Source organism: Podarcis gaigeae, assembly GCF_964106915.1.
Source record: "Podarcis gaigeae genome assembly, chromosome: 10".
Classification (NCBI taxonomy): domain Eukaryota; kingdom Metazoa; phylum Chordata; class Lepidosauria; order Squamata; family Lacertidae; genus Podarcis; species Podarcis gaigeae.
The window spans coordinates 22,425,592-22,439,896 of record NC_139686.1 but is presented as its reverse complement, the minus strand read 5'-3'; the positions used below and the strand labels follow the sequence as shown (position 1 = coordinate 22,439,896).

General features: G+C 44.3%; 1 protein-coding gene across 7 annotated transcripts in view; it reads right to left on the bottom strand.

Moving 5' to 3' along the window:
- DENND2A (DENN domain containing 2A) overlaps window positions 1-14,305 on the bottom strand; it is a 66,120-nt gene that overhangs the window by 16,206 nt on the left and 35,609 nt on the right. The window contains exons 6-14 of one of the 7 annotated variants that reach the window (XM_083700054.1): window positions 13,983-14,180; window positions 12,467-12,560; window positions 11,566-11,616; window positions 10,250-10,437; window positions 9,138-9,247; window positions 7,934-8,003; window positions 5,973-6,050; window positions 4,905-5,045; window positions 4,450-4,598 (exon numbers count right to left, since the gene is read on the bottom strand). In XM_083700054.1, the coding sequence (XP_083556180.1) occupies window positions 4,450-4,598; window positions 4,905-5,045; window positions 5,973-6,050; window positions 7,934-8,003; window positions 9,138-9,247; window positions 10,250-10,437; window positions 11,566-11,616; window positions 12,467-12,560; window positions 13,983-14,180 (1,079 nt within the window). Of the gene's footprint in view, window positions 1-4,449; window positions 4,599-4,904; window positions 5,046-5,972; window positions 6,051-7,933; window positions 8,004-9,133; window positions 9,248-10,240; window positions 10,438-11,565; window positions 11,617-12,466; window positions 12,564-13,982; window positions 14,181-14,305 lie in introns of all 7 variants that reach the window. The other 6 variants (XM_083700048.1, XM_083700049.1, XM_083700051.1 and 3 more) reach the window with 6 other exon arrangements.

The window sequence follows — 14,305 nt, the reverse complement described above, 5'->3', positions numbered from 1 at the left end:
AATGACTCCAATAACCACTATCACCACACCTGAGATGGTGGGGCATATTTGAAGAAGGTCCTTGGATGATCAAGAATCATTTCACATCTTACAAGCCTGACTCCAGAACAAACACACATTACATTGGTAGAAAAACGGCAGGGCTGAAAAGGATGTGATGTTCTCCTTATGGGAGCAAACAAATTTCTGATGAGATTGTACTTCTGGCTGTAGAAAGTGGTGACTCTGATGACACTTTCCTACTAAGTAAAGGTAAAGGGACCCCTGACCATTAGGTCCAGTCATGACCGACTCTGGGGTTGCGGTGCTCATCTCGCTTTATTGGCCGAGGGAGCCGGCGTACAGCTTCCAGGTCATGTGGCCAGCATGACTAAGCTGCTTCTGGCGAACCAGAGCAGCACACGGAAACGCCGTTTACCTTCCCACCGGAGTGGTACCTATTTATCTACTTGCACTTTGACGTGCTTTTGAACTGGGAGGAGCAGGGAACGAGCAACGGGAGCTCACCCCATAACGGGGATTCGAACCACAGACCTTCTGATCGGCAAGTCCTAGGCTCTGTGGTTTAACCCACAGCGCCACCCACATCCCTACTAGACCACACATTCTGATGTCCGCCACTTCAATGATCTGCACTGTTGCATAATGTGGTTCATGAAGCTCCTCAAGCTCCTCTTTTAAATTCAAAATGAACTGCACCGGTCTGCAAGACCTCAAATGAAAACCAGCCCACTCCTGTCAGCCCTGAGTGTTCCTGCTAGATGCTGCCAACACAGAAAACTTTGCAAGTTTCCCCTCTGACTCTCAAGGCTAGAAGCTTGCTTAAGGGAAGCTGACATTGTAATGTTTTAACTATCTTCCATTTTATGTCTTTAATCCCCCCAAATCAAAGCCAGGTTTACTACTTGATATCTTTATTTTATATGAGTATATATATAAATATACCCTGTCCTAATACAAACACATCACTCAAGGTGGCTTGCAGTAATTAAATTCACATCGTCATACCACAATGTCAAGCAAAACACAATGAAGACAAACTTCAGGTAAAACATAACATGGAAACAGCATCTGCTTCCCAGAGCAAAAGCCTCCTGGAATTTTTTTCTGCCCTTCCTTTCCATCACTCTGTTTTATATTGTTTTCATTTCTGTGCCCCACATCCCTGCTGCCAGCCTGCTCAACTTCTCTTCCTCCAAACTCTCCACACCTGCATGAAATTAGACTGAGGGTCAGGTAGTTCAATGATACAACAGTAAATTGAGTGAATGGATAACCTCTAGATGGTTTCTGGTGAATTTCTGAGCATAACTGAAAGTGCCGATTTCAACTTTTTAAAGTCTTCGCTATCTTGGCCGTCATCTCTCAGAAAGCTGCCTAGTCATTAAACCCCTAGTCTGAGGACTTTATTCAAGCCTTCCTGCCTCTGGAAGTAAGGCAGGTAGGTGGTGACCACAACAGGGCCTTCTCAGTGGTGGCACCTTGCATTTAGAATTCATTGCCCAGGCAGGTTCAGAGGCCAATGTCCTGGCTTCCTTTTTGGCTCCAACCAGGTGAAAATCTGTTTTTTCAGCCATGGTCTTAGGAGATCTATTGGTTTTACTACTTATTTTGTTTAATGCTTGCATATATTCTTTTCCTATTCTGATCCTTGTGTTAATATTGTTTACCCATATAATATATAATTTTACTGTCTGTAACCTGAGGTACCACTGCACTCTGTCATTCTCTGCTCTATTTTCCCATAGCTTGCCTGAATATTGTTCTTGTCCACCTTAAAAACAACCCACCCAAACCTGACGGATGAATGAATTTTTGGCTCCCCTTTATGGCAGAGACCTCTACAGCTTTTCCCTTCCTTCTCTCAGCCCCATGGATGCAGCAGGACTTTCTGGGAATTGTGAAAACAGACAGGCTGTTGAAAGCTGATCTTGAGCTTATAAGCGTCATTACTCATCTGTTAAGTTTTGCCTTGCTGGCTGGAAGAGCGAATTCAACTCCCTCCATCCTCAAGTGTTTAAGAAATGGCCGTGTGCCAAGCACCAGCTGAAGAAAATCTTAAAGAAATCTGGCCCCCCTTTCTCCCCCCTGTAACGTGTGGGTGGAAAAAGTTTTGCTTGGATTGCTTGCGGACAATAAACTAACAGCCACCTAAGCTAGTGGTAAGAATGCTAAGAATTGCATTGCCACATTAAACGAAGGTCCAACAAATTTAGTGAATCTTCTCAAGCAGTGGCTAACTTTGAAAAGCTCACAAATATGGTGTGAAAGGCGTGAGTATCAGATGCTACATATCCCCAGGTTCTGGTACTTAGGTAGGGGTGTTACACTGGAGACTTTTAAAATATGAAATTTTCTGTTAGTTGTTATGTTGAATAGCTGCTGACATTCCTATTCTCCTCAAATCTGTCTTAATACTTTTTAAAAAACCACACATTTAATTTTAGTTAAAGCCATATAAGCCTTCACACATAACCACTGACAGTGTAATCTCAATTATCTCTCAACCATGATACAGTACAGACACCACTAAGATGACATTTCAGTGATAAATAAGGGTTGGGGGTGTGTCTGCCTGCAAGGAGAAAGCAATCTTGCTCCACACCCATCCACAGGAAGCTCGGCCAAGATGCCCCACACACCCATGTAGGTTATGCACAGCTGTGGGTAAACTGAAAGGCTTCCCAACAATTAAAAAAGAAAACTATTTGTGCAACGTATTGCCCTTTGAACAACTGGAAAAGCAAAATCCCTGAGATAGTCCCTGAAATGGACTAGAAACCAGTAAGTCGGGGGTGGAAACCTTTTTCTGCCTAAGGTCTCCATTACCTCATAGGCAACTGACCGGGGTGGGGGTGGATGGAGAGGACATCCGTGGTGGGTGGGACCTGAGGTTAAAGTGGGCGGAGCAACAGCTCTAACACCTAACCTTTCTAAGGTAGGGTACGTTCCAGCCACGCAAGAAGCCACACACATCTCTCTCTAGGAGCGAGCCGGCAGTAAATGACACCGTGCCAGTTATTAACAACAACAACAACAATTGTACAGTGGTATCTCGGGTTACAGATGCTTCAGGTTACAGACTCCACTAACCCAGAAATAGTACCTCAGATTAAGAACTTTGCTTCAGGATGAGAACAGTAATTGTGCTCCGGAGGCGCGGTGGTAGCGGGAGGCCCTATTAGCTAAAGTGGTACCTCAGGTTAGGAACAGTTTCAGGTTAAGAACGGACCTCCAGAACAAATTAAGTTCTTAACCAGAGGTAGCACTGTATACCGCCCTATACCTGCAGGTATCAGGGCAGTTCACAGGATAAAACCACAATATAAAATCACAAAATACATAATCAAAATAAAAACAAGAACAACCCAATAACCCCCTCCACACACACCCATTTTAAAAGGGCACTGAATGTCAGTCAACCAAAGGCCTGGTTAAAGAGGAACGTTTTTGCCTAGCCAGTTGAGGTGATTAGCAAAAACAGTATCTGCACAGATGTGGCTGAGAATCATGAACACAACAGCTCCTCCCCAGTACGTCTTGCCTCCAAGAAGCAGTTGCCGAGGCTGAAGGTCCCTGTCTCCCCACAGATGCCTAAGTCTTCTCCTCTCCAGGGGTTTCTCCAAGCAATCGGAGACTGCATCCATGTGCCACCTCTCCTCCTTCCTTTTCATGCCTCTTCTGATTCTGGGACACCAGCAGAGAGGGGAGCTTGTTGCAGCAGGAGGGGGAGACACCCGTGACTCTTCCCCAGCCTGACTCATCTCTGCTTCTTGGCCTCCCTCCTGCTTCAGCTTCAGCCTCTGATTCTGGACTTCTTTCTGACACACACTCTCCCAGCTCACTGCCCCTCCAGCTTCCAACACCTCCTTTTCCCAGTCTTCTCCTTCTGACCACTCACTGTTGTCCTACCACCACTCCCCTGCCTCTGAGCCGCCTTTTCCGGGTGGTTCCCCAGCCGATTCCTCCCACCATTCCTCCGCATCCAACCAGCCATTAACACCAGGCAAGCGATTGGCAGCATCACAGTTCAAGGACACATTCCTGACAAGCAAAGGCACTCAAAGAAAGGCGCGGGGTAAAGGCTGATAAAAGGTGGAGCCTGGAGGGCTCCTGCAATGAGCACACTTAGTGGAGGTGGTGTGGAAATATCTGCTTGTACAGAAAGGCCGCCTGAAATAAGGAAGGAGTGGTTGGTAGTGGAGAGCAGTCAGGAAATATGCACTCCGGAAATCTGAGCTGCAGAGGTATTGTTTTGCAGCTTCATTTATCCCTCTTATGGGAGTAAGCTGGCACTCTTGATATCTAGGCCACATTGGAATACTGGGTTCAAGAACGGAGATGTGAGAATGAATGAATGGGCATCAGAAAGGGGGAACCCAAGCAGAACAGATAGTAAATTTTCTATACAATGTGAGGCACAGAAAAAAAGCAGCAAAAGCCTGTTACCTGAGTTTGTCTGCTATAAATATCACCCTCCTCTCTAGCAGCAGGGAAGCAAAGACTCTGCTTAAGTGCCGGATGCTGAGCGAGGAGAACAGGGACTCAAAGTCAACGTGCTCAAGCCTCGAGTCAAGTGGTCGGCGCAGCTCTATTACCTGAAAAGGATAAAGAATGCAGCTAATGCAGAGTCTGTTTTGTGCATAAATAGTCCCAGGTTCAACCCCCAACATCTCCAGGTCCTCTCTCTGAAACACTGGAGGTCTGCTGCCAATCAGTGCAAACCATACTGAGCTTTGGTGGACCAATGGTCTGGCCTGGTATAAAGGCAGCTTCCTATGATGGCCAAAGTCTGGTGCCTAAAATCTCACCCGAGGTACTTAAGGAGCCATCTTTGCCTGTTAACATTGACTTCTCTTTGAACTACCACTCTACTTGCTGTCTCACTCTGGTTTTGAGCTTACTTCTGTCCCGGAGCCAGGTAGGAAGTTCTTGATGCTGATGGTTCGGCCCAGAGCTGGAAAAGGAGCCTCCATGACGCTTCTCATAAGGGGCTGTACCAAAGCAGGGGAAATCCCACGCCTTTTCTCAACCTCATCCAAGATCTAAAAAGGCAGAAAAGCTGGTATGTATAACATCTTCTACAAAAGACATGTCTGTTTCGTAAGTTTGTCCTCTCCTCTTACTGAGTTCTCACTTCTCTTCCAGTTTTTCCTCTCTCTTTAGGATCCAACAAGACATTCTTTCTTTAAAAAAAATCTAACTTTGGGAGATTCTAATCCAATGATTTCTTTTTTGTTTTTTGTTTTTGTTTTTTTTAAAGAGGAATAGAGGGGAGAGGATTCATAACATATTTCTAGAGCTGTCTCTTAGATATACTTAAGAATTAAACCACAAAAAAGCTGGTGGATCTTAAGAACTTTGGAAAAAGTCCTTACTTCATACCTGCTAATAACTACAGCAAGGTTATCCACATAAGACTTAACAGACGTACAGTGGTACCTTGGTTTTCGAATGGCTTAGTTGTCGAACAACTTGGAACCCAAACGCTGCAAACCTGGAAGTAAGTGTTCCAGTTTGTAAACTTTTTTCAGAAGCTGAAGTGTTACAGTTCGGATTTGAGTGCCACACTTCCTTTCCGAGTGCAACACTGAGGTCTGTCTGTGTTTGCTATTTATTTTAGGGGTTGTTTATAAAAGTCTGGAACGGATTAATCCATTTTGCATTACTTTCTATGGGAAAGTAATGCCTTGGTTTTGGAACGCTTTGGTTCTGGAACGGATTTCCGGAATGGATTAAGTTTGAGAACCAAGGTACCACTGTACTTGTTTCTTTGCGAATTGAAGTCCAGGACCACTGGGCTATCGAGAGAGATAATCTAGATAAACGTTCTCATGGAATCAGAACACAGGTGAGGGCAAGTCTCTATTCTCCACCCTGCTCTAAATGATGTCCCACAAGCATAAACCATCATCTTCATCCAGTGCCCCCTTTATGTATAGCCCACATCATCCATCTCCTTCTCAATCTACCTTAGAAAAGAGATTGAAACATCCAAGACGGCTCACAATGCAGTAAACTTCAGGAAGTCGCTTCCCTTTCCCACTGGGCTTTCAAGAGAGACAGAAAAAAACACACCCACACAGATGCACAGTAGTTAATAAGGAGAAACAAGGCGGTGTTCAGCACAGAAGTCAGCTTCCCCCAAACTAATTCCCCTTCCAAAAGCTTGAAGTACGAAGTATTAAAAAAACATTATTCACGTTTTCTAGAAATCTCATTACTTCTCCAACTAAATGATACTCAATATTGAGAGTTCATAGCATCTTAAAGATATGTGGTTACCAAAAGAAAATTGTGGTACTGTGATGAAATACTGAAAGCTATAATAATAATAACAATAATAGAAGTGTGAGATAAACATATGAACAGTTTGTTCTGGACATTTCCTTATCATCACCAACACTAGATTTATAGCACAGTATCAAGCAGCAGGAGCAATTGGTGGTTTTGATACTTGGCTGGAACATAGTGTGTCTAGTTTAACCTAGGACGGAACAATTACAATGGGTTGTATCCAACCAAGTTCTTCTCAAGAGCTGACTCACTGAATTTAATGGACCTAAATTAGTCATGTCTATTAGTGCCAATGGCAGTACTCAAGAGTATGACTAACAATGAATAGGACCCTGTGTTTAATTGGTTCAAGGATCTGATGGCTTTGCTCAGCCCCCGCCCCCAATAATCCAAAATTAGGGTGCAATTCAAACTCTTTTTGCATCAGGTTTCACAGCAGTTCTGGGGGTGGGGAGAAGCTGTGATGTGATTGTGTCAGACTGGACTGCAGCAGCAGCAACTGAAGGCTGGTACAGCAATCTGCTTCCTCCTCTTGCCTTCTAAATTGGCTAAGTGCATGGCAGGGGCATGGGTGCAAGTGTTGCCCTGCTGCTCCATTGAGGCCATTGGACAGAGGTTGAGGTGAGGATTGAACCTTGGAAGCTGATTCCAAGAAAGAAAGAAAAAACATATTCCATGCACCACTGATAAATCTGGAAAAATGGTTTCTGTTTTCTCAAAAAGGATTACACCCTAAAATAGATAGATCAATTTCATTTTAGATTAAAAAGGAGGCAGATTCCAGGTACATTTGATGGTAGTGTAAACTTATAAAAAGTTATTGTTTTTTTTAAAACTATGGTAATTTTAATGAAGGATGTTACTGGGTGTAAACTTCTGTGTGATCCAGAAGGATTTCTTTTGAGAGTCCTTGAAAATGCAGTCAGTGAAGTAACATTGGCTTGTTTCAAAGTAAGCACTGCCAAGTTTGTTTGGGTTTGGATGCTACAATGAGCTGTGGCTAACCAAAAGTAGAAACAAGAGCTTCCCAACTCCTCCTTGCTGCACCAGAAAAGGAGAGGGCGGGGGGAATAAAGTAAAAAGGTAAAGGACCCCTAGATGATTAAGTCCAGTCAAAGGCGACTGTGGGGTGTGGCACTCATCTCGCTTCAGGCCAAAGGAGCTGGTGTTTGTCCACAGACAGATTTCCAGGTCCTGTGGCCAGCATGACTAAACGGCTTCTGGTGCAACTTAACACCATGACAAAAGCCAGAGTGCACGGAAACACCGTTTACCTTCCCGCTGCAGCAGAATCTATTTATCTACTTGCACTGGTGTGTTTTCAAACTGCTAGGTTGACAGAGGCTAGGACAGAGCAACAGGAGCTCAGCCCATCGCAGAGATTCAAACCTCCACCCTTCTAATCGGCACGCCCAAGGGGCTCAGAGCCTGAGGGATGGTGGGGCTTGTCCCCATCAAAATAAACTTTGGCCTATTTTTACATCTAAACACAGCCATTCTGCGAGCAGATTTGTTCAGTTACCTTTTTCACTTTGGAAAAGAGGTGAGTGTTGACAGCACAGAAGGGTTGCTACCTTTTTTGATACCATGCTGTTTTTAGAAGGGTTTTCTTTTTATTATTCTTAAAGATAGTTACCAGTAGCCTTCTGCAGTATCCAAACCTTCGACTGCCATCTTCACTAGTCAAGACAAATGAGAAAGTCTCACTGAAAGGAGAGAGATAAATAGAAGATAAAAATGACTTCTGCCTTGACAAGGCTTTCTTTTACACATACAGTGGTACCTCAGGTTACATACGCTTCAGGTTACATACGCTTCAAGTTACAGATTCCGCTAACCCAGAAATAGTGCTTCAGGTTAAGAACTTTGCTTCAGGTTGAGAACAGAAATCGTGCTCCAGCGGCGCGGCAGCAGCGGGAGGCCCCATTAGCTAAAGTGGGGCTTCCAGTTAAGAACAATTTCAGGTTAAGTACAGACCTCCGGAACGAATTAAGTACTTAACCCGAGGTACCACTGTACTTTAGTAGGAGAGTTGGGAAACCTTTGGCCCTCCAGATGTTACCAAACTACAACTCCCATCGTCCTTAGCCCTGCTTGCTGGGGCTGATGAGAGTTATGGGAATTTCTGAAACTGCCCTTCAGATTGCTAGAAGGGAGCTCTATGTTTGAATGCTAGGTCGGTAGAAGGAGTGTACTTGGGTATCTTGTCTTTCTTACAAGTCGGTTAGGGCAACATAAACAGGACCCAGCTTATCTTCACAACAACCCTATGAAGTAGGTGAGGCTGAAAGATCGAGACTGGCTCATAGACACCCAGCAATCATCAGGGATGAGTGGGGGATTTTAGTCTGGATCTCCAAGCCTGAAACTGTCACCCTGCAATGGGGAAAGGATGGCTATCCAGAGGTTATTGGTCTCCATTGCCCATCAACCCCAGCCAGCATGGCCAATAGCAAGAGATGGTGGGAGTTGTAGTCTGGTGGCAACATCTAGAGGGCCACAGGTTCCCCATCCCTGCTCTAACCACTACACAACTCAGGGGATAAAGGTTCCAGGTTGGCCATTTCTACCATGCCCACCTGCAACCTTCCTAAAGGTTGGCCACTTTCTTGTGCTAGATTAGGTGGTCTTCTAACCTGAATCTGGGACAAGACAATTGTTTTGGCTTTCTCTCGTTGGCCTTACATAAAGTGAGCTTGCTTCTCCAGCTGGTTTCTTCTGGTTGAGCCTCACTGTTCCCCACTGGGCAGCACTATTTTGGATGACGGGAAGGTGCTATTGGTGGGTGTGTGAGAGAGAGAGAGAGAGCAGAAGAAAGAAAAACCTATGATGCAACTTGCCTGCTAAACTGGCAGACGGGTGTCCAGTCTTTAGCGTCAGGGAAGCAAAACTGAGGGATGGCTTTTAGCTGGTCCTCTGCTTCCCTCATGAATTTGAAGGAACGTTCAAGCTAGTGGAAAAAGAAGAGAGATTAGTTTCAGATTAGTGAAGAAGAGAGTGAAACAGTTTGAACAACTGTCCTCTCTACCCAGCTCTGAGATGAAACAAAGAGGTGATGGCAGAGACTGAGCTTCTGCCTGGACAGTTGCTTGTCTAGTGTACCTGACCTTTGTGTATTTTCCCCTCCAGCTGCCAACCAAAGCTTATGGAGTCTTCCATGCAGTCAGCTTCAAAATGCACCAAGTTCCTTGGTGCCATCCCTACCACACCATCAGAGGTAATGCTAACATTTTAAAAGCCATACCTTCACAGTTAGGGTGCTTGGTGATCTAAGAACAGAGGGATCTGCCTTGCACCAGGTAAAGACTGTTGATCCCTGTTGATCCTCTGTGTCCAGTGCTGTTTTCTCTAAGAAGTACCAGCTTTCTAAAGGCCTCAGTCAGAGGACTTTCCCATCACCTGTTACCTTGTTCTCTTTAACTGGAGACAAAGAACTGAAACAAGGACCCAGGGCTGGATTTAGGTTTGATGGGGTCCTAAGTACTGAAGGCAATGGGGCCCTTTATATGTCCAGCTGTCCTTTGTCAACAACAAATTGCCACTGTTTGTTGTGTTGAATATATGTTATATGGTAATTTATGGACTTAATAGGTATCTAAAGCCATTTGCACATAACAAAATATGTATTTTATCAAAGTAATTGTTGAACTTATCTTTAATTTTGGAAATGTACATCCAGTTTTTTTCCTTTAATTTTTTGGGGGGCCCCAAGAGAGTGGGGCCCTAAGCTACTGTATAGCTTGTTTAACTTATAATCTGGCACTGCAAGGACCCCTTACATGCGAAGTATGTGTGACTCTATTGGATCATCCCCTCTTTGGATATTTCCAACCATATCTCTGAAGCAAGTACTTCTCACCCCAGGAAAAAGAAAATCCTTGTGGTGTCTCTGTCCAGCTACCAACTTGAGGTGGCCAAAGTCTGCAATAGCACCTTCACTCACATGGCCCACCTTTAATGGAAACTGCTGGGTGACTTCAGGGATATACGGGGCACAAGCCTGCTTCTTGTGCAACGAGACCACTACAAAGTACTCAAAGAGTTGCCTTTCTTGGTACTCGATGAGATCCCGCTCCAAGGTTTGGTATCTGGGGGCTTGTTTCAGGCGAGACTTCACATGGACCAGGCGCTGGCTGTGAGCTATGCAAAGACAGGCAAAGGAAGTCAGGTCTGTGTCACTGTTTTGCATACTTAGTATTCCCATAATGCTTTGCAGTCCCTCCACCCCTTTTCTCAATGTATTCTCCATGATCCAAAGGGTTTGGTATTACTTCATGCCATGATGAGGACAGAAAAATGTCCAAACTATGCCACAGAAACTGTAAAGCGATATTATATGGAGGAGTCAAAGCATGTCAGGAGTTGAGCATGTATATATTTAACTGCATAATTCAAGATCATTTTCTGAAAAGAAAAATATAAAAGGCTAGAAATATTTTCTGGGTTGGTTTAATGCTACCATTAATTTTTAAAAATTGGTTGGACCCAAACTATGTTCATTGCAGTTAGTTGTTAATATTGCAATCAATGGGCCTTAATTACAACTTACTTTTCACATTGATTTCAGTGGGCCCTACATGCAAGTCACTTAGCCTGACCCAACCGATTAAGTCTACAAATTATTAAATAAAACAGGCATATTAAACACCCCCACCCAAATGTGATTTCCCCACGCTCTGATCCTTTGGCAGGCCCCTCCCACACTTCATTACATGTGTGCGTGCACACAGAAAAGAAAATTAAGTCGAAATCCAAAATATTAAGGTAGAACCTTATTTCCACCTTATCAAGCTTGTAAACCTGAATGCATGCACTCAGGAGGGAGTAGAACCCAGGGAACATTCTAAGACTTATTTCTCAGTAGACCTGCACAGGGATGCACTACACATAATAATAATAATAATAATAATAATAATAATAATAATAATAATAATAATTTATAACCCACCCATCTGGCTGGGCCCGCCCCCCAGCCACTCTGGGCGGCTTCCAAAAGAATATTAAAATACTGTGATACATCAAACATGAGTTGCAAAGATAATGAGCTTCTCTGCAAACTGTGATTCTGGAGAGCAGCATCGGCTGTGTAGCTCTCAGAAACTAGGTAAATTGCATTTTCATTTTTACAGTATCTGAATGTCTATGCAAGCACAAAAAGAAATCTTGGTGCCTTTGGGAAAGAAAGAGTCTTGGGTGTAAATCATTCCTCAAACCCATAAGTTCCATTGCAAAAATCTCTCTCTTTTTCTCACACTCCTGTTTTCTTACCTTTAAGCTTCTCTTCAGTGTCGCTGTCCGATTCGCTATTCTCATCTGTAACTAGCAGAAAATAGAGAGGAAGAGAATAAAGATCTTCTACACTTTACGAACAAAAATAGTAACTGCCTCCTAAATCAAAATGCAAATGCCCTTCAAGAGGCTCATTTCCCTGAATTTTGTGGTGCAGCCCTCCCTCCAACCAAACAATGTGTACAAAACTGTGTAATATTAAAGTGTGCATAAAGATGCACATAGAAGTGAAAACAACATACAGAAAAGCACATTGGGAGAAATGGCTTGCAAAAAAGGGTGTATGCTAGGCAGTAATTGAACACAAAAATGTGTTTATTGAGAAGGACTTTCTTAAAACAAACAAATAAAGAACTGATGCAGAAAACTGCAGACCTGAAGTTACGATTAGAAAACTGAGAAACTGAATGTGTGTTTGAGTGTTTGCCAGAATGGGCATCCACTCAAAGTGTGGATTGGGGGGGGGGGGGCTGAGACACTCCCACAAGCCCTGATCCCAACACCCTCACATGCATCACACCCCTTATTAGTTCCCGACCATCCCAGTGATGAATGGAGAAGATCCACAGGGAGCTTCACTTGAACACACGCCAATGCCTTTAGCACTCACGACCTTTGTTTATCCCCAATGCGCATGGGCACTTATGTGCAGGCTGCCCCCGCCCACAGATACAGAGCTGGCGGGCTCAGTGCATGAATGCACCTTGAGAAATAAGACAGATTTGTCCAGCCCTTTCAGATATTTAATATTAGAAAGCGTGCTGGCAGTGGGGTGGGGTGGGGGTGAGAAACAAGAACAAAACCACAATGAACCCCCAAACACAGTTCAAGCAAACACCCCAAAACTTCTCTGTCCCCTCCCTACAAACTTCCTCTTTACCTCTTCCTGAGCTGCTCTCTGTGGACTGTGACAACCTCTTGACTCGCTTCTTCCCTCTGCGCGCTTCATAGATGGCATTGATTTTTAACACCAGCTGCTTAACATAGAGAGGAAAAGTCAGCGTTTTCTCCATCCACAAGTCAAGGTAACTGAAAATCCTTCCTGCTTCTTTCCTCACGGTTATTTTCCTTTGGCCCTTTCTAGCCTTCTGCTCCAAGTATTCTTTCTCTTGGTGAGAATTTTCCACAATTCTGTATTTTTATTTTTTTTAAGTAGTGTGCAAGTTAAGCAAATCTTAGAAAAACATTTAATCCACACAGCTAATTTGTAAAATACCTTTAATCTGTAAATTTGGGATGTGAAAGTGACTCTCTCCGGTTTGGTGGAGGTAGGCTTACCAGGTGCATTTAACATGTATATTTTACCTTCCTGCACATACTATTTAATGTACATTTAACCTGTAAAACTAATTTGGAATGTGCTATTACTTTGGAGGTATTTTTCTTCCAATTTAGACTTAAAGTAATGGATCAAGGGCTGTTATGGCTATCGGGTGGTTGCTCGAGAGCGATCAGGGAAGATGCCTTACTGGTCTTTTCAAAAGCTTTAGTATTGGTGCTAAAACCTTTACAAAGGCAGAGCGCCTCTATTCCATGTCTTGCTCACTCGCTGGCAAAATCTGAGAGTGGGTGGTCCTTAAACCTTCCCCAGCAGAGTAGTTTCTTGACCCCCAGCCTACGCCTCCCCTCTCTGCGCGGAAGCCTACTGCGCAAAGAAGGCGTGGATAATGGGGGACCTCTCTCCTCCCCGCTTTGCCCCGGCAAGGTGTCCTGGCACCGGCTCACCTCCTCCAAGCCCTGCATCTCCTCCCCACTAGAGGCGTGGCTTCCTTCCTCCGCTGAGGAAGTGCTGCTTCCCATGATCTTTGGGGGCTCTCTGTAATCCATCCGCCTTCCCCCCTCTTGCCCCTGAGCCGATGCCAGTTCCCTGACAAGGGCCTTCGTTACACATCACAAACTTTGATTCTTATCTTAGGTCTGGTATGGGGAACTTGTGGCTCTCCAGATGTTGCCCGAGAACAATTCCCAACATCCCTGACCATTGGCCTTGCTGTCTGGAGTTGATATGAATTGGAGCCCCCCAACATCTGGAGAGCCACCAGTTCTCCACCTTCTGGCTTAGGCACATCAGCCATACATCCTTTCACAAGACTGGCTCAACCCAAAGCGGGGAGGGGGAACATGCGATCCATTTTACACCCACAATAGGTGGTTATTTCAATAGCAGACAACTTAAATTTACAACTTCATCTCACAATGATCCATAAAGTTTTTGGCTGGGCCTCTACAGAGTGAACAGAAATTAAAATTCCAAGCCCTTCAGCATATCCTGTTAAGATTGATGACATCATATCCATATGCTTATTCTCAGTCTTCACTATCACTATCTGCCTGCCCCTCCCCTAAAAAAACAACAATCGAGAGAGAGAGAGAGAGAGAATATCTGTGTGGGTTACCTTAGGAATTTTTCTCCTCCTCTTGCCATTTTGTGTATCACCCAAGGAGAAGAAAGTATCGTCAGGGCTACTAGGGGTGGAAGGGGGACTGATTCTAGAAGGAGAACATGTCCCGTCTCGGTTTGATTTCCGTATGTCTAATAGCTTGAAACTCCGCCGTTCTGAATTCTGCCGAAAGAAGATGGGCTTGGAGAGCAGCTGCAGAGGCCAGACAGGAATAGGAAAAAAAGGCGGCAGCATTTAATTGGAGATGCAGCATTTATCCACGGCAAAAGTAACTCCCACCACAAGCGGGCAAAACAGAAACGTTAGTTACAATACTC